The 20,069-nt window shown below is 38.8% G+C and overlaps 4 protein-coding genes across 5 annotated transcripts; 2 read left to right on the top strand and 2 right to left on the bottom strand.

The window, feature by feature from the left end:
• Positions 1 to 318: 318 nt before the first annotated feature.
• LOC149386452 (Peptidase S41 family protein) lies at positions 319 to 4,762 on the bottom strand. The gene is made up of 12 exons (XM_089626049.1): positions 4,358 to 4,762; positions 3,926 to 4,045; positions 3,422 to 3,559; positions 2,876 to 2,980; positions 2,574 to 2,742; positions 2,305 to 2,381; positions 2,046 to 2,090; positions 1,661 to 1,744; positions 1,371 to 1,409; positions 1,218 to 1,280; positions 828 to 957; positions 319 to 745 (listed from the first exon to the last, which is right to left on the bottom strand). Exons 1-12 carry the CDS (start codon positions 4,748 to 4,750, stop codon positions 690 to 692), a joined length of 1,419 nt encoding a protein of 472 aa, XP_089482175.1. The 5' UTR covers positions 4,751 to 4,762; the 3' UTR covers positions 319 to 689.
• A 1,514-nt stretch (positions 4,763 to 6,276) lies between these two features.
• On the top strand, positions 6,277 to 11,766 carry LOC149386451 (uncharacterized). Of its 2 annotated transcripts, XM_089626047.1 has the most exons (11): positions 6,277 to 6,436; positions 6,560 to 6,789; positions 7,500 to 7,543; positions 7,679 to 7,796; positions 7,885 to 8,011; positions 8,338 to 8,933; positions 9,030 to 9,285; positions 9,372 to 9,654; positions 9,770 to 9,934; positions 10,036 to 10,482; positions 11,010 to 11,766. In XM_089626047.1, exons 2-11 carry the CDS (start codon positions 6,597 to 6,599, stop codon positions 11,322 to 11,324), a joined length of 2,544 nt encoding a protein of 847 aa, XP_089482173.1. In that variant the 5' UTR covers positions 6,277 to 6,436; positions 6,560 to 6,596; the 3' UTR covers positions 11,325 to 11,766. The 2 variants fall into 2 exon arrangements, with proteins under 2 accessions (XP_089482173.1, XP_089482174.1); XM_089626048.1 differs by having other exon boundaries at positions 6,286 to 6,789; positions 9,033 to 9,285.
• Positions 11,767 to 12,509: 743 nt separating this feature from the next.
• On the top strand, positions 12,510 to 14,938 carry LOC149386450 (uncharacterized). The gene is made up of 7 exons (XM_089627373.1): positions 12,510 to 13,115; positions 13,232 to 13,420; positions 13,504 to 13,595; positions 13,695 to 13,754; positions 13,863 to 13,932; positions 14,024 to 14,227; positions 14,309 to 14,938. Exons 1-7 carry the CDS (start codon positions 12,609 to 12,611, stop codon positions 14,693 to 14,695), a joined length of 1,509 nt encoding a protein of 502 aa, XP_089483499.1. The 5' UTR covers positions 12,510 to 12,608; the 3' UTR covers positions 14,696 to 14,938.
• A 2,205-nt stretch (positions 14,939 to 17,143) lies between these two features.
• Positions 17,144 to 19,399, bottom strand: LOC149386449 (coatomer subunit zeta-1-like). The gene is made up of 6 exons (XM_089627272.1): positions 19,252 to 19,399; positions 18,444 to 18,603; positions 17,884 to 18,031; positions 17,698 to 17,775; positions 17,510 to 17,594; positions 17,144 to 17,376 (listed from the first exon to the last, which is right to left on the bottom strand). The coding sequence occupies exons 1-6, from the start codon at positions 19,252 to 19,254 to the stop codon at positions 17,317 to 17,319; spliced, it is 534 nt and encodes a 177-aa protein (XP_089483398.1). The 5' UTR covers positions 19,255 to 19,399; the 3' UTR covers positions 17,144 to 17,316.
• Positions 19,400 to 20,069: the final 670 nt, after the last annotated feature.

Below are 20,069 nucleotides of genomic sequence, written 5' to 3'. Positions count from 1 at the left end.
GATGTATGATGTATCCTTTCGAAAGAAAAATAAGACAGAAATCTTTGTTGGAGTTAATAACTTTTTTATTATCTTATATTTGGTTATAATAATAGGAATCCGTGGGAGATTGCTCTATGGCTGTCAATTTCTGATAGATCAAGTTGATCTAAATTTGAGAGCCGTAAAAGCCCTGTTGTCAGTCAGCTCTAACAAACAAATGCATTGTCATCATCTACATATATTATTCTTATATATTAGTAAAAGTATTTTAAACTCCAATATTAATTGTTTGCCTTTAAAAATGTGATTTCATGCAAAAGTCGAAATGAACTCGTGTCAAAATTAACAATCTTGAGTTCTGGTAGAGCTGAAAGATGGTGTTTTCATATGAATCTAATAGATGTAAATCTGAAATAAAAACAAATATTACTTCTTTTATTATGAGCCTACAACAACTCTCGGTAACAAGACGTATTCAAATACAAAATGCATTCCTTGTGCTATCGAGTACAAAGCTTTTATTGAGAGGATTACGAATTTCCTTGTTCAAATACTATGGTCCAGTAATGAAGGCTTCGGGGTTAGCAAATCTCCACTTGCAATGAGGTTCAACATTTACATGCACAAATCCAAGTCCAAGAATTGCTCAACCAAATACTACCTTGAATTGCGATAGCTGAAAATGCATGTTGAACGTACAGGAATGACTATCTTTGTTGAACGTGTTTGCACTGCGATAGATGATTTTCAACATCGGCCCAAGCTGTGAATATATAGAGCGCTCTCCAAATTAAACCAGGTCACATTTAATGTTGCAAGTGCTAAAACATGCAAGAGAGACATACCCGGAAATTTGCGATAGTCTGGCTCTATGCCATTTCCATTTATGTCCTTATGATTAGGCGTGACATACTTCCCAACCGTGACAACTACGCCGGACCCGTCATGAAGCTCAAAGATAGACTGGATTAATCCCTGTCAGAAAGAATAAGAAATCCAAATTCCAGGATCCAATAAAATCAGGTTCCATGAGATAAGAATTTCGCAACAGATATGATCAATAGAGTAAGCAGAAACCATAAAGATGAAACGACTGCATATCGAAATGATGATTAGCGGTAAGCAAGTACCATAAAGATGCAGGGTATACATAATTACTGTATATCGAAATCGTGAATAGTGGCAAGCAAGCACTAGAAAGATTAAACTATATAAACAATGACCGCATATCTGACCTTTCCAAATGTCCTTTCACCGACAAGAACAGCTCTGCAATTATCATGCAACGAAGAAGCCACCTGGAATAAGTACCGCTCTTAAGCCATGCATGAAAAGAAAGAAAAAACAATCCACCCAATCATGTAAATCAGACAGTCAGACAGGCTTACAATTTCGCTAGCGCTAGCAGTATTTTTGTTCACCAAAACCTGGATAGAATCAAGACAAGCCCTTGTCAGAGTAGAGATGTCAACTACATTTCGTTCATTAAACAACTTTGTTTGAGGTCTTAGATATAAATTCCAAATGCCGAATTTGGTTATACATAATGTAGGTGGAGTGCGTCACTGGAAATATAAGCCTTGGTATATGACAGTTTATGAGGTAAACCAACCAATCTCTCTCGCGTTTTTTTTTTTTTTTTTTAAATACCAGTAAGACAAGAAGAAGATGTGCATACAATAAGCGGAGCTTTGGTCAATGGAGTAGAATTTGCAACAATAGTTTCTTGGTACTGAGGGTCCCTTCCAACAGTGTATATCACCTGTGCCATGATACTAAGAGTTTCAACCGCATATAAAGAAGAGCATAAAGTGGAAAGAGAAATGCTAGTGCCATAATACATAATGAAGAAGAAAACAATTATCAGAAAACAAACGAAAAAGGAAATTGATAATACAGATACGCGATCCAGAATGAAACAATTAGAACCATTAAATTGCTATAATACAGATACACGATGAAACAATTAGAACCATAAGTAGATAAGTAAAAATTCTTATCATATGCAGACCTCATATGTAGAAAGAAAACACGAAATGTCTAAAAGTTTGAAATTAACTTACAGTATCCCCCTCGTTTAAAAATAGTTTCGCAGTTTCTATTCCAGCCTGAAAATATTTAAGAAATGGAAAGAATCAGATATGCCAAACTGTAGGATAGCACAGGTTTGGAAATATCATCGAGCTGAGTGCACATTTTCTCAATATAATCTACAAACCAGGGCCTGTTTAGTTGTAGTGTTTTTCTTTGTAGCTCTTGTATTCAATCATCGAATTATATAAGATTCAAAACGTAAACAAGAGGTAGTATTATCCTACAAACCTGTACTAGTCCTCCAAGATTATCTCTAAGATCCAGAATGAAATATGATACACCCATATCTTGAAGTCGTTTCATGGCTGCAATAAAAATTATAATCAAACAAAACATTTACTTTTTTTAGTGAAACAGGGAGGGGTACAAAAAAATTATCCATTACGTCATGAATTAGAAAGTGTTTCTACTGAAAACTTCAGAAACATATAAGTTTGACAATTGACATAATAGCTCAACGTATTAATAATATGTATGAATCGATCTGTAAGTTATACCAATGACCAAATCTTTTCTAGCCAAAGAATTGAACTCTTTTAAGCGCAAATATCCAACTGGTGCGCTGCCATTTTCCATTTGGTCAAACCGATAAAACACAGGGGTCCGAGCAACAACTTGTCTCTCAACTTGTATAGATTGGGTAGGACCACAATTCCCATGTTTGACCTAAAAACAACAATGTTTATTCTACAGGAATATTTTACTATGAAAGAAACATATCAATACCCCGAATCATCGACTTAAAAAGACAACATATTACTGGAACATAGCAAGAACTTTATAATAAATAGCTCACTACCTTGAGGGAAACAGATGTCTCATTAGGGCCTTGCAACAAAGATAGCACTTCAAATGCTGATTTACCGGTCACATCCAAGCCATTAACCGATAACACTTCATCACCCTGTCAATTAAACATAGCAGCAACCTCTTAAATGCAACAGATTCAAGCAGTGATAATTCATACACTACATGTGGAGTTCACATGCTTCAAGATTCACTTAACTCTCTTCTCGGTAAAGCTATGATTTTATAAAGACAACCAGTACCAAATTTTTCAACGTGGGAATATTCTGATAAAAGAAATGATGCGAGAAAGAGTAAATATTAGCTGCATAAGCCATGAATATACAGAAGAATCGTATGAATCAACCTGAAAACAAGGCTCTCCTCGTCCCAGTTCTACTTGACTTAAACAATTTTGTCCATAACCTATAATTTTAAATTTTAAGACATAGTTTTTTTACCGAAAAAAATCCAGCACAAATGGAAAACAAAAACTCAAATCTAAGAAAGAAGAAACGTGCAAAATAGTAAATCATAAGACACGAATTTTGGCACGTACCTGTTTAACACCTGCAGAGTGGGCAGGGCCATCCAGAACGACTCCTGTTACCCTTAGATTCGTACCACCATTGTCATCCGATACTTCCGTAATATTTATTCCAATACCACTCAAGTCAAACTTCGCCATCTTGGAGAACTTTATAAAGTGACAAAGTAATTCCATGAAAAGAACACTGTAAAGCATGTAAGTAAAAATGACGATGCAAATGTAAGCAATAGAAGCTAGATGTGAAAGATATATGCAATGACAAGAAACATTCAGATTAAGCACAAAGGACTATTGTATGGAATGCAAAGAAACATGGACAAAACAAGGTAATCGTACGGAACAGAATGGTAAAATCGCCTCTAATCGTATCAATTAAGATAGATTATATATGTCATCATATGGGACAGAATTGTTCAAGGAAAAATATTAAATAAAAATTCAACTGAGTAACAAAAGAATGCACATGTAGAATTTCAAAAGAGAGAGAGAGAGAGATGTTAAAAAAGGAATCACCTGCTCCGGGGAAAGAAACCGAGTGTACGGATCTCCTAAACTACCCAACATACGCTTGATTATATCGTGAGCCTTTGATCTCGTCTGGATCGAAGTGCTTCTTATATCTTCCTTCTTCCGCTGAAAAACAAGTAAGAAATTGCTCTGATCATACACATGGGATTGAAATTTTCAAAAGAACGCCGATTTTGCAAAGAACTGAGTTTTGAATCCATATTTTTCAAGTACAGTTAAAGAACCTAAGTTTCTCGCATGATCATACGCTTGGGAAGTTGGGATCGAAATTTTCACCTGAGCAGGATAAATATCTCACAAATTTAATCTTTACAATCAAAACTTCATAAACACCAGAGGTAACGCGAAGTATTCAACCTTCCAGAATCGCATTTCAAACAAAAAAATAAGGACATATCGAGTTCCAAACCGAAATACCTTCCATGTCTCGGGCGACCAGCGATGGTGAGCCGCGTCGAGAAAGCTCTCATTCACGACCTCCCAAGCTTCCTCGACTATCCCTTCGTTCGTGACCTCCGGCGATCCGGACTCGGTATTGTACTCGAACTCGTCTTCACGGCAATGCTCAGAAGAAGAAAGCGGGAAAAGTTGATTCAACGACGTCGAAAGAGGTTGGAAGGCAATCGAATACGGCGGCGAGAGATAAAGCGCGACGGAGAGAGCTCCGGCTACAGCTCCGGATAGGGCTTTTTTCAAATAATTCAAACTGGGAGTGAAATCGGAGTTCTTAAGGATTTGAGACTGTTTAGTAGGGGTCGGAATTGGGATTGGGTATTTGGGGGAGGTACTGTTGCAGAGCAAATACCTCATCTTGTATTTGGGTGATTTAAAAAAAAAAAAAAAAATAGTAGCAATGGATTTTACTAAATACAGTAATGAAGCGCGTTTTTTTTTTTTTTTTTTTTTTTTTTAAAGCTTACCGATTTGAAAGTTACGTCTCTTCGAGTTAATCGGCCATGATTGTATAAAAGCGACATCTTCAATAAGACAGGTTCATTTAACGACAGTGAATACATGCTGTTGACAAACGACAATTTTTTTAAGAGTAAGAGGTCAACTAAATATAAAAAAACGACATCTTCAGTAAAACGACAGGTTCATAAAACGACTGCAGATATATGTGTAGAGAAACGACAATTTTTTTTTTTTTTTTAAGAAATACTCTTAGTAGAAAATAAAAAGAGAAAATGGCTACCCGAGGGTTTGCAACTTTGCATGGCTATGGTTTATGATTTTACATTGATATTTTTTTTTTATTACTATTATATTATATTACATTGGATTTCACAATGCAAATTTCTCTCGCGCCGCGGAAATTTAACAATAATATGAGGGCCTAAAGCAACATACATAATTCACAACTGCATTTAATGGATAGATCATGGGGCTATTTAAATAAAATATTAAAATAAAGTTTAGTGCATGACATTTTCTACGAGATAATATAATTTGCTTACGCACTTCGTATTCTTCTTTGGTATGATTCGACAATAATTTTGCGAATAATGCGTCTTTTACGTGTTAGCGTATACATGCGTGCACATGCATAGTTATCCATAATTTCGTCTTATCTTCTTTAACTCTCGGATTTCATTTTTAATTTTAGGTGTCAAATTTCAATTAATCCTTTTCTCGAGCATCTGATTGGACATTGATTTCATTTATTGAAGGAAAAAACCAGGAAGGACACATCAAATATTTAGAAAGCAAATAATTACGGCAAATTAGGGATATTATTTTATTGTAGTCGAGAACATGGTATAGAAAAAATGTTGGGTTAATTTTTATTTATTATGTAATTAGAAAACGATATCTATATTATCATTTTGCAATTTCCTATCATTTTTGTTATCTACTCTTTTCACCCCTTCTTTGGTCCAGACAAGAAAAGAAACACTAAATAAAAAACCTAGAAGATTAAAATAAAAGTTTTATAAATTATATATAGTGACATTTTACTTTTCATTCCTACCCCGTATTTAATTCCTCTAGCAACACTTGGTATATTTTATACCTTTTATGAAAACATATATTTTAATTGCGTCCATAAGGCAGATTTGAAATTTATTCGATATGAAACACAAAAAAATATTTTTGATTAGAAAAAAACATAAAAATTTATCATCCATAACATTATTATAAGTTCACTGATAGATTCCATGTGTCAGCATCGTCGTAGTTAAATTTCTTTTATATTAATTCAAGACATATCACGATCATGTCTACATTACTATATCGATATATATATATATATATATATATATATATATTTCTTTCTCAAATTCGATTTTTTTTTTCTTCACATTAAATGATAATACTAATTTATAAACTGCCCAATGGTAGAGCAAATAAAAGAAATGGAAAGAGAAGAATTCTAACAAATATTATAAAAGAGGAAAGTAAAGGAAAGGGAAGGGTTTCGGTGCAGAGCGCGAGAGAGAGAGAGATAGAGAGTGTTTTAGAGAGAGAAAGACGCGAACTGAGATACTTTATCTAGTACTTGCTCTTCGTTCTTTTTCTCTCTCTCTTTTCAGTTTTCCCTTATTGCCCTTTTCCAATCGCTCAGTGGTAAAACCCCAAACCCAAAATACGCGTTGTTGTTTGTTTGTTTGTTTTTAGATCTGAGAGAGAAAGAGAGGGCGAGCGTTTTAGAGAGATGAGCGGGAAAAGTGGAAGCAACAATGGAGCGAAGGGCAATAATGGGACTTCGTCGATTCCGTCCGGTGCGAGGAAGATGGTTCAGAGCTTGAAGGAGATTGTCAACAACTGTACGGAACAGGAGATCTACGCCATGCTCAAAGACTGTAACATGGACCCAAACGAAACCGTTAATCGCCTTCTCACTCAAGGTCTCTCCAAAGTTATAATATTACATACCTATTTCTAGGGTTTCCCTGTTTTGATCGCTGTGATTGCGTGTTCGCTCGCGTCGGAGTGTTGTTTGCTTGGTTATTCTAATTTTAGGGTTTTGGAAGATTGAGGAAAGTCGATTGTTTTGGGTTGATTTTTAAAGTGTTTGCCTTTTCGGGTATGTTGTGTTTTTTGAAACCTATTCGTGTTGGGAAGTAACTTTGTTCGTTGGTCTATTAATGGTATCTATTTCCATTGTGCTTTTTTTCCTTTTTATCTTCTCCGTTGAATGGTTGATCGACTGTGAATGCTTGGCGGTTGACATTTGTTACGTTAAACTAATATAAAAAGGGTTATCTGGCACAGCCTATATATGTGTGTATGTATTTGTAGTGTGTATATATGTTTGTGTGTGTACAAACATGAAGTATATATAATTATTATGTGTCTTTGGATCAATTACTTGCCTTAAAAAAAAATATCAAACTTCTTTGGGTTTTCGGTTAACTTGTTTATCGATTTTGTTTTTTTACTGGGTGAAATATTTTTGATGCTCCGAAGCAGTTGGGGGTTTTTTTGTACTAGTTGGGCTCGCATTACAAAGAAATGACGTAGTATTATGTAAATATTGTTTGTCTCATGATGCAAAGTTCATTTTGAAAATATTGTTTCTAGTCTCTTCTAATGTAAAGTTTATTGCTTTGTGCAGATCCTTTTCATGAAGTGAAGAGCAAACGCGATAAGAAAAAAGAGGTGCGAGCGCTCGAAAATTCCACAAATCTTCGTCCTTTCATAGTTATTACTTCTTTTTATGCACATACTTGTTTCTGGTTCTGTGTATGTATTTTGTTTAATGGGTGGGTCTATGGGATATCATTGTTTCTGTAGAATAAGGATACAACTGAGTCAAGGCCTCGAGGAAGTAATATCTCTTCAAGTCGTGGTGGGAAGGGTGGGGATCGTTATGGAAGTCGAGGTGGTTCGAGCCAGTATGGCTCATCTAATGGTATGTTGTTGCTGCTCCAAAATTTGATTAATCTTATTTTGAAATTGTCTGGGTTAGCTCATACTCTTTGTTTTTCCCCTCTTTTTAGAGTCAGGTGGGTTTCAAGGGAGACCCGCACACAAAAAGGAAAACGGAACACATGCTTATGCCGGATCTTCGACTTCTGCATCTGCTGGACCTGGGTACAATGCGACCCGACGGCCTTCCTCATACAGGTAAAATAATTTCTTGTTTTATTTAGTAAGTTAATTTGTTTGAAGATGTTTCGAATTCGTTGTTTTTAACATCTTAGGAACCGAAAATCATACTTTGATTGTGGCAGAGTGCCTGCTCTCTTGGGTATGTAGGATATTTGTCGATGGCGCAACGCCTATATACCCATCATCATTATTGGATGATTAAATTATAAGTTCTTGGGCTCGTTTAACCATTTGGTGTATATACGCTGCGGGCTTCGTTACCATCAGATGACAAATTGTTTGTGGTTTAGATCACATGGATTAACTGATTGTTTCTTATTTGTATGTATATTTGGTTTCAGTGATACTGCCCCTGTAGAAAGCAAGCCATGGACAACGAGCGGTGGAGAGAATATATCGTCTTCTCAGCAACCATCGTCCGGGTTTCAGTCTTCCTGGGTGGGTGTCCCAGGGCAGGTCTCGATGGCTGATATTGTGAAGATGGGTCGACCGCAGACTAGGGTTTCTTCGGCACCGAGCCCACCTCTCCACAGTGCTAACCATCAACATGTATCTGGCCATCAAAACTTCAACTCGTCTCAAGACTACGGGTTCAAGGATTCAGAGTTTCAGAACGATAGAGGGGTTGCATTAAACGAAGACTTTGGCTCCAACGACGATTGGCCCGAAATCGAGCAACCGCAAGTTAGCCTATCCTCGATCATGGAGGCCCCTGCGAATCCTCCCGAGTTGTATGCAGATCCGTCCCAGCAAGTAGAAGAAGATGAAGAGGAGGACGAAGATGTCGCTGACGAGACCCCTAATCATAATCTAGGCCATGCGTCTGTGTCTGGAAGACATATGCCAGAAGTTGACTCTGGAGGAGAGCCCGTTTTCGATGATAACTTGTACAAGGACATGTCGTACCAGGCACATGGTCATCACTACGAGCAAAAAGGTAATAAAGTATTGTCCTTTTACATGCAACAATTTTATGCAAAGTGTTGGGATGGTTATATTGACTAACGCGTTCTTTGAAACGATTAATGTCCAGCAGAAGACAATGCTTCTTCAGTGGCTGCTAACTTACAGCAACTTAGTCTGCAAAAGGATGACCGGGGAGCTGAGCCCGAAGAGGATGTCCCTGCTGTTATAATTCCAGACCACCTTCAACTACACACCCCAGATTGTCTCCATTTGAGCTTTGGGAGTTTTGGAGCGGGCCCTAATGCTGGCAGGTCCACAAAAAGTAACTTGGAGGAGACATCTACGGCTGTGGATGTTTCTGCTATTGGGCAACCAGACACTAGGTATCATATCATGGCAGATTGCTACTTTTGCTATTGCTGTTCTCAGTATGTACTCATCTAAAGAGAATAATACCCTTTAATTGCAGAAATTCTGAATTTTACGGGGATGAGCATCTCCGGAGCACTTCAGATGGAAGTTTGATGCATAGAACCGCGGGAAGCTCTGACGAGTACGATACTCCTTCGGTCTCGCAAGAAGAGACTTTAAAACAGGAAAGCGCCGAAGCTGATCACGAGAATCAGTACGCATTCCCTTCTTCCGCTCCTGGATTCACGTACGAAACCACGCCACAGTTGAATGCAGCCTATAACCACCATCAACAGGCTGGGTCGCAGATGCAGAATCTTACACCTTTCTCGAACGTGATGGTAAGCACAACAATCTCTCGTGAATGAAGCTCTTTGTTTGTAGCGTCAGTGGGCTTTTCAAATGCTTATTGAGTATCGTTCTGAGTTCTGACACACCCTGGTTTCTCGTCAATAGCACCAGGCTTATACAAATTCGTTGCCGAGCAATCTGTTGGCATCGACCGTCCAGGGAGCAAGAGACGATCTTCCCTACTCGCCCTTCCCGGTAGCGCAATCCATGCCCCCGAAATACAGCAACGCAGCTTCTTCGATAAGCGCTCCTTCCATGTCTATGCCAGAGGTGCTTTCCACGATCCTTTTTTTTTTTTTTTTTTTTTTAAAAAACCAATTCGATGGTTATGTTTCTGATCCAAAACTGGGTGTACAATGCAATCAAAGCAGGCGTTGAGAGCGGCGAGCATCTCGACAGCTCAGCCGACGCAGCAACAAGCCTTGCCCGGCGGCAACGTGCTTCCCCAGCATCTGCCGGTGCACCCGTATTCCCAACACACTCTTCCTTTCGCGAACATGATCGGCTACCCGTTCTTGCCTCCTCAGAGCTACACGTACATGCCCTCGGCTTTCCAACAAGCCTTTGCCGGCAACAGCACGTACCCACAGTCCCTGGCCGCGGTGCTCCCGCAGTACAAGAACAGCGTCTCCGTCAGCAGCTTGCCTCAGTCCGGCGCCGTCGCCTCCGGATACGGCTTCGGAAGCTCCACCAGCCTTCCCGGTGCAAACTTCCCCGGGAACCCTCCCGCGGCGCCCACCGGTACGACCATCGGCTACGACGACGTGTTGAGCTCTCAGCAGTACAAAGACGCTGCCCATTTGATGTCGCTCCAACAGGTATACACAAGCACTCTTATTTCATTGGAGTCCTCTCTCTTGTTTGGCGTCATTACTAAATTACCGTTTTTTCTGTTTTTTTTATTGATTTTGAAATGCTATGCGCTTTCAAGTCTTTCAAAATAAGAGCTGGTGTTCTGAAATGTGAAAACTATGTTTAGAAAGAAAAAAAAAAAGTGACCCGAACAGTATTTTTTAAAAGAGAGTTGAATTTATATACTACATGCATCTTCCTATTTTTAGCAAAAATGCCCCTAACCACAAGATGAAAGTTATCGAATTTTCTCACTTGAATTTTATCATTGAAACCGATTAAAAACACATTTTTTAGAATAAAAGTAGGAAACATACCCCTATCCCTAAGGCGCCCTAACCACGAGATGAAAAGTTGCAAAAGTCTCTCACTTGAATTTTATTCTCGAAACCGATTAAAAAAAAAACACATTTTTTAAGAATAAAAAGAGGAAACAATGCCAAACTTGAGACTAGAAAGTGGTTTCTTCATGTTGGTTGGTTATGTTGTCCAGAGCGAAAACTCGGGGATGTGGGTCCACGGGCCAGGGTCGCGAGCGATGTCGGGGGTCCCGGGGAGCACGTATTACGGGTTCCAGGGTCAGACCCAACAGCACAGCGGATTCCGGCAAGCCCAGCAGCAGCAGCAGCAGCAGCCGCCGCCATCTCAGCAGCAGCAACAGCAGTTCAACCAACAGCTGGGCTACCAGAATTTCTACCATTCCCAGTCCCTCGACCATCACCAGCAACAACAGAGCGCCAGAGACGCTCCCTCTCAACCCCAACAGCCCTCTAAGCAGTCCCAACAGTTGTGGCAAAACACCTACTGAGTCGACTCTCCCCCCAAAAAAAAAAACGAGAAGAAATCACCTCCTGGCTTTTCAAGGACTTTGTAGCCGGACTTCGAAAGTGGAGAGAGAGAGAGAGGCGCTGTGTGTTTCTTCCAATAATTAGAAGGATTTTAACGGAGACCTTTTGACTGGCTGCTCTGTGCCCTGTGCCGCGAGGTTGTGTTCTCTACATATTTATTTTACTTTGCGCTGTTTGTTTTTTTTTAACCTTAGGAAGAAAACGTGTGTGTGCTAATTCGGGGTCAGTGAGTGACTTTCTTTTGCTTGGTTTTTTTTTTTTTTTTTTCCTCTCTTTTTTATTTAGTAGTAAAGAAGTTGGCCTTTGTTTGCTACAATTCAATTGCTGCCTCAGATTAAATGCCTCTGTTTCTTCTCATGTTTAAACTAAGAGTAAAATAGAAATGATAATTTTGGGGTTTAATAGGTATGTATTTTTAATCTTATATAAGCTCAAGTTTTTCTTACAAGCATGGTTTGTGTAGAGAAACTTGGAAATATATATAACCCACGCAAAACTAGATTATTAGGCAAAATTTGAGATGTTTCTTCAAAATTTTGGATTTATGAGTCGTACATATATACTAAAGAATTGGGATTTTTTAATTTAACAGTAACTGATATTTAATTTCAAATAATGTGTAAAAAAAAAAAAATCATTGGAATCCTATTACCTCAAACGATGTGTCATGACTTGGAGGTAATGATGTACAAGTTCCAATGAACAGTGGAGAAGCCAAATAATGGAGGTATAGGCGCGGGCACTAACACGAAGTCACGAACATATATGATCGGACCCGTGGTTAGCAGATATGATCATATCAAACCACCATGAAATAGGTGTCAAAGTCTAATGAGATTGGATGTCAAGAGAGTGGGATTTGATTTGAGAGCCTTTACAGATCCAAGACATTAATTAAGGTGGACACAAGATGCGACAATCCAGATGTGGAAACTCAAAGTTCCCCCAAAAACCAAGCGTGCAACATCGTAGTGTTATCATTGAAATACCTCGTAGAATTCTACAGTGCAAGTACTAAAATGGTATTTAAAAATAAATAAAAAATACTAAAATGTAGATTTGGGAAAGTCTTATAAATAATCATTAATAAAGATTAAAAAGTAATAAGAATAAAGTATTTAACTTTCGGAAATGATTTTTACGACTCACTATCCTTTCCATGCTCACTTTACTTTACCACGTTCGATCGTACAAAAATTATACTCCCCTGTCCGGTCCATCGTCATAATTAGGCATCGACAAAAATGAAGAAACCAGAAATCCACAAACCTTGTCCTTCTAGCCGCGACGCCGTGGCCGGCGGCGAGCTCTGGACGAACGGGCTGATCTACGCCTTCGAGTTGGTGAGAGGTCGGAAGCGACTTGGAAAGCACCAACACCCCAGAGTGCCGGCGAACGGCCACGCCGACGACGGAGACGGCGACGGTGACGCCCAACCCTACCACTGGGTCCCGATCGGCTGGGCCAGGATCTCCGAGCTCGTCCAGACCGTACAGTCCGACGCCGGCTGGGCCGCTCACCAGCTGGATTTCGACGAAGACGGCGCCGACGAAAGCCTCACCGTCGCCGACCTCGCCGCGCCATACTGGGAGCGCCCCGCAGGGCCAGTCTGGTGGTGCCACGTGTCCGCCGCCGACCCCGCCGTCGTGGCCTGGCTCGTCGGCGCCAAGTGGCTCCACCCAGCCATCAGCCTGGCGCTGAGGGACGAGAGCAGGCTGATCAGCGAGAAGATGAAACACCTTCTTTACGAGGCAAACACACATTCACATTCAATAATTGGTATTTTTATTTTTTATTTATTTTTTGTAACTTTTTTGACCGGTGTTGATTTCAAGTTGAAAGGCGAACTGTCTGCTTTGCTTTGCAGGTTCCGGTGAGAGTCGCCGGAGGATTGTTGTTTGAGCTCCTGGGACAGTCGGCCGGCGACCCGTTTGTGGAAGAGGACGATGTCCCGATCGTGCTCAGGTCATGGCAAGCTCAGAACTTTCTGGTGACAGCTTTGCATTTGAAGGTCTCTGTGCCGACCGTGAATGTGCTCGGAATTACTGAAGTTCAGGTACCAATCCTTGCTCGGCCAGGTTTTTTAATTTTTAATTTTTTTTGCCGTGACAGATGCGGTGATGTACTTTATTTTCTCAGGAGCTTCTTTCTGCCGGAGGCTATAATACACCGAGAACGGCTCACGAAATTATAGCGCAGCTAGCTTCGCGGCTGACTCGATGGGATGATAGGTAGTCCTTTTTTTTTTTTTTTTGTGTTTGTTTGTATCGGCGCATTGTTTTACAGGTACTAATTCGATGCCATTTTTGGGGGGTTTGTTTTTGTCCAAGGCTGTTTCGAAAGTCTATATTTGGTGCAGCGGACGAAGTTGAGTTGATGTTTGTAAACAGGTGATTGGCGTCAACTTAAAAACCTTGATTTAAGTGATTATGGTGCCACATAGTTTCTCGATTATCGTTTTCCAGTCCATAACATTCAATAACTTGGTCCATGTACAGGAGAAACCACGAGGATTTGAATCTGTTCAGTGTAATTCTGAATCAAGAAGTCAGAAAGTTATCTCGGCAGGTACGTTATCCTTTACTCCATCAGAAGCGCATCGTTTTTCCCAAGCATCTAATCTCCAGATTATGCACCACCAATCACTTCCGAATCGCAGGTCATCAGAGTGAAGTGGTCGCTCCACGCGAGAGAAGAGATAATCTTCGAGCTTCTTCAACATTTGAGAGGAAACGTTGTGAGAAGCTTGTTGGAAGGAATAAGGAAGAGCACGAGAGAGATGATCGAGGAGCAAGAAGCCGTCCGTGGCCGCTTGTTTACCATCCAAGACGTTATGCAGAGCACAGTCCGTGCATGGTTACAAGTCCGTAAAATATCCAAACACGAACAAACCGATTTCCAATCGATATCGACTCTCATAGCATCATAATTAATAATATTTCAGGACAAAAGCCTTAGGGTGACACATAACTTGGCGGTCTTTGGAGGCTGTGGCCTCGTTCTCTCGATAATCACGGGCCTCTTTGGGATCAATGTGGACGGTATTCCTGGGTCGGTGAACACCCCGTACGCCTTTGGCCTCTTCTCGGCGATCCTTTTCTTTATCGGGATAATCCTGATTATACTCGGGCTGATATATCTCGGCCTGAAGAAGCCGATCGGCGTAGATCAGGTCGAAGTCAGGAAAATGGAGCTTCAAGAGCTTGTCAAGTTGTTTCAGCACGAGGCAGAGACTCACGCACAGGTTCGTAAACGCGTTTCTCGAAATAATTTGCCCCCAACTCTCGGTGACTTGTTTCCGTACGATCAGAATTATGTTCTCATGCCGTGAGAGTTGTTTACGTTTACTTTCCGACCACGGGATAGTTACTTTCTGACAACTTAGAAAGGCAAACTTTGTTCCCCAACTGCTGGGATTTTCTTTTGAATATTCTGTAATGCTTATTAGTTATTTAAGTAGCAAATTTTACGGTTTTATTACTAGCTAGCAATTGATATAACACCTCTGATATCTAGTTGAAATTTGAAAGGCAATCTTTGAATGATATGTATATTTTTTTATTTTGATGAATGTCAAAACTACTGTATATAGTTGGAAAAACATGAAGAGACTGTAGCAGAAGATGCTCGTTCTAGTCAATCCTCAGCATCATAGACATTTTGGGAGACCCGTTACAAGCTGCACTGTTAACGTGCTGATGAAGAAAAAGCAATCTTGAAAGAGATTTAAGGAAGATGGCAAAAAATAAAAATAAAAATGAAGGGTATGTATGGAAATTAGAATACCTTGTACTTATTTATGGTAGATTTTTATGCTGAATGATCTAATTGATGTATGTTGTATACATCGTAGTCCAAAGATGTAAAACAAAAATTGAAACGCGCTATTTTGTAATAGAGCCTTTGATTTTTACTAATATATTCATTTGTGAAACTTTTTATTAAAAAAAAGTTGTAAGAATAATTATTTAAATTATAACGAATTCATTTACATCTTATTATGAATATTTAAAAACCAAATGTATAATAGAATCTTACCTTTATATATAACGTATAAAAAAGCGTACACAAATGTTCTCCACGCCAAGAAAACACAAGAGTACACCAAATTGCAAGAGACTAAAGAACACCTACCATAAAAAAAAAATATCTGATATGTATACCATAAGATTAATCCTCTGCTCAATTTAAGTTGGTAATTTTAAGGCGATGCGTGGGCCATCGTCCAACTAATACATAAAAAAAAAAATTAGCTAGATAATTAGATTTGCATTTCCAAATACTATTACAGTCAAAATAAATAAATAAATAAATATATATATATATATATATATATATATATAATAGTAACAAGAAGTCGAATTAGTTGATGAGTACGTCTCTTACGTACGAATCCGCTTTTTTCGGCTTGAATTTAACTCATTCTTTTCGGCTTGAATTTAACTCATTTATTGCGAGATTTTCATGAAAATTTCAAATTTTGGGTGCTTGATCGAGTGCCGGGATGATATTGGAGCTATTTTGAAGCTCCTGGAAGTCACTACGGAGCAAAACGGCTCATTCTAAAGAAAAAAAAAAGTTAAAGCTGGGAATCAAAAAGTCAAGGCTCACCGCAGCGCGGTGAAATCCGTAGGCGGTGCACGTAGTCGCAAAAAACTCAGCTCACTGTCGCACGATGCCAACAATTTGTTGCAAAAAATCCGTACGCAAATGCACGTAGTCGCAAAAATAGTATATCGTAAGAACGAGTCGAATCTCACGAAGATTAAACTTAATTAATAACTAAATCAACTAAAAATAAATTGAACTCAAAAGATGGAAGAGAATATTATTACTAAATTAAACAAAGATAAATAAATAAAGCGAATATTGATGGGTTTCCCTGTTATGCGAAGTTAAGGATTATAGTTTCACAAGTCTATTCAATGGTTTGAATTCACATAAACAACTCACGAGGGAAAATCGTGGTTAGTACGATATAGTTGCAAAAGACATTGAATTTTTTTTTTTTATATACATTGGAAGACCGTTTTGTTATTAATAAATTAGGAAGGGTAAAGGAAGTAACTGCAAAAAAGAAAAAAAATTTATATATATATATATATATATATATATATATATATATATATATATGTTTGTGGGCGTGTGGGGCTTTACGTAATTGCTTGGGCTTGGATTTACATATGTACATATATGGCCCTACAAACTAAATGTGAATAGTAGAACTATATACTATATTGTTTTATAAATAAAACATGCATACATGTGTGGTCTGTGGTGTAGAATGTACATAGATCCGTTATATGGATTTCAATTATGCTACAATTAATATTCTTGTTTGCTCTGATCAGTGACGTTGTTAGTTATTTCATGCATTATGTATATTAGTTACAGTGGTAGTAATTTTATATCTATTTTATTGGATTGACAATGCAGATAAACTATCAAAAGAAATCATGGGGGAAGTTGGGAGACCAACCAAAAGATAAGTGGAATTTCGACATGACGAGTCTCCTGGTAAATAAATTCAACGAGGATCTATATTTCGCATCTTATTATGAATCATATCTCACAGGAACGAATCCATTGCTTTGTTATATTAGCCTTATCCTCAACAACCCATTAAAACGCTTCATAGTTGTATATATATTATGTATTACTAGTTACTATTTCTTCTTTTTATACATTCTCCGGATTCTTGTCAGATGCTTCATAGTCATATATTTTTTTATCTCGAGTTTTTTATTATTTTTTTTTGCGGGTCAAAATAAAGGTAAGATTTATCAAAATCAGATCTTCTCTGCCGTTGAATGAAATTCTAATATTGAGTCATAACATCCGCCATCTTTGATTCTGAAGTATAGACACTAGAGCATCAGGTTCTTGTATTGCAACATACCGAAATGAAAAAGAAAACTGGTTCCAACCGCTCTTCCATAGATCTCCGACTTCTCACTTTAGAAGAGATCTGGCTAAATGCTCACGGGCAGTCGCCAATGCTTGACTTATTGTCTGCAAATATTGACAAAAGAAAATAGTGTCATGAGTGTCATTTATACAAGCAAAATGTGGCTCCATAATTGCTTCCGCAATTGGTATTATTTAACTCTTCTCATCCTTGTTGAGAAGTAAAAAAATCTTATACCTGTTCAGACAATGGAGCCCCGGCATCCATACTATGACTTGCCACCTTTTGCGCAATAACATTCGAATCAGTCTCAAGAATAATGCTGCAGAAATATGGAGCACCGAGTTAACATTTTACATGTCAATGTGAATATATGGATAACAAAACTATTCGTTTCAGAATCCTCCGCTGATTCATAGTCATACCCGCCATCAACAATTTCATCGAGGCACAGCAGAATGAGATCCAAGTTCTCGAGTGCTTCCTTTTTGTCTACATTGCCTCTGGAGAAAGGCAAGCCAAAAACAAATAGGAGACATCAGTAACTCTAGTCTAGAGACTAGCATCTGAAAAACACACAAGTAACCATAAAGGGAATCGGAGAGACTCACCTAAGAAGGAGGCCAACTGCATCGAAAAATCCTTGAAGAACCGTCGCCAAGATGAGCTCGTTTTCTTCTTCTCCGCCAGTGACAAAGAAATGCAGGTCTTGAACAAACTTGTAGACAACAATATGGTTCTCAAACATCGCGATCTCCGCTGTAGATTAAGTGTACCAATGTAGGACAGTAGTAAGAATTAGACTGAACCAGAAGCAACCTTACAAATGGTTTTCTACTCAGCACTGTTCATTGAATGTCACTCTCTTTTGAAATTCCACAGAACACTGCCCATATTCCATAGAACACTACGATATGCGTGATTCGATCAAGAGCGAAACAAAGTTGAATAAACCAGAAAACAGAGCCAGACCAAACAATCGACTGCTTACCATCTAACTATTCAAAAAGCTTATTCATCAGAACATAAAGTTGGCTGCGATGAACTAGCGTCACACGAATGAGCAAATCCAAAGAGTAATACGAGCATTCGCAACATACATAGCTATAATGTTGACGGTGCACGTTAAACATCTGATTTAAACTGGGAACTCAAGAAGAAAAGGCAATACCTTCAGTCCGTGCATTTGTCTTCTGGGTCTTGGTAAATACAGATTTTTCAAACGCTTCCTTAGCGCTATTTGTTGGCCAGTCATCTGAGTAATACTTGATGGCAACACGCTTTCCCTCCGAATCAAGGAGGAGGATGTTTTTAACAGACGGGCACGACTCCTAATTCGGAGCAAAGGTTAAAAACAATCAACAAAGGATCTTCAAAAGTGAGGATCTTGAAAATATTACACAAGCTAAAGCAACTGATTCTCAGCTTCTTAACAAGACAAAGAAACAAATATATTGCATGACTGGAAAAGTCGATACAAACTAGCCACACAGCACTAAATAATTGCCTCCAAGCACGATTTCTAAGCTTCTGGTTTCATCTTTCAAGTAATATGGATTTACATATACAAAAATCAGTATACTGCAAAGGCATACACACATAAATACCTTTTATACACAAGTGATTGTAAAGATCAAGGAAGAAAATGCATTTCTTTCACTCCAGAGACTAAGCAAGACCTAGGTCTGAACTAGAACTCGGATCCGAATCAAATGATTGTCAAAGCAGCAAAATCCAGATCAGATCTAATACATCAATCCCTAATCCACAAAATCAAGATCTCTCGAAGCGAATTACACTACGAAGTTCAGTAGCGCAAAAACAAATGAATCAGACACCGAAATCTTTTCGTAAAAGTTCAACGGTAAAACCACAGATCAAGTACCAAAACAGCAGGCATTTTCTAGCAGTAAAAGAGACATAAAACGTAGAGATCTAATGGGAGGAATCGAAAAATAAAAGGCGAAGAGAAAACTGACCATGTTCGCCTGGGAATTTAGTTTCCGGGAAAATGTTTGGCCTCTGGTCTCGGAGCTTTGCTTCTGACAGAAAAAAATATTGCGCAAGTTTTTACTTCTAGCTCCTCCAAATTAACGAGCAGAATTCGACAATTACCCCAATAGTTTTTAGTATTTCAAAATAAACCCCCCCACACGACTTATGATTATCAATATCACCCAAGGAACAAAATGCCGGAGAAATTCCCGGAAATTCGCCTGGAAATTCCATTTCCACGGGTCAGCGGCCGACGGAAGTAGAAAATGTCGTTTCCACGTTAGATGTCGTTGGAAATTCCACGAAACGACATTTCTTTTCCGTCGTTTTATGCCGCTCCATGTCGTTCAAAATTGTGTATAAAAGCATCCTCATTTCCAGGAATTTCGAAGAAACTCGAAGGAAAAGAAAAAAAAAAACGACACGGGCTGGGAAGGAGGCAACTCGGCTGTCGGAGAAATTCCACGTCCATCGGCGAATTTCCATCATTTCCGTCACGACGAAGGTATAATTCAACAATATGTCGACGAATTTCCAGGAATTTCCAGGAATTTCCAAGGAATTTCCAAAACCCTAGATTCTGAAACTTGAACCTTCAATTTCTTGAGTAATATGATTTTTTTTCATGTAATCCTCTTCATGAAAGTTGTTTGTAATGTGACGATCTATCATATATATTTTTTCCAGATTTTTTGGTTAAATTCCGGCGAACCTTGAAATTTTCCGGCGAAACACCATTTTTTCCGGCGAACCTTGAGTTTTTCCGGCGACTGAAAAAACCGAATTTGATGTTTTATTTCTG

This window comes from Urtica dioica, chromosome 9, assembly GCF_054948205.1.
Source record: "Urtica dioica subsp. dioica isolate 48M chromosome 9, U.dioica_male_clone48M_v1_H2, whole genome shotgun sequence".
NCBI lineage: Eukaryota > Viridiplantae > Streptophyta > Magnoliopsida > Rosales > Urticaceae > Urtica > Urtica dioica.
This window is presented reverse-complemented; position numbering and strand designations above follow the sequence as displayed.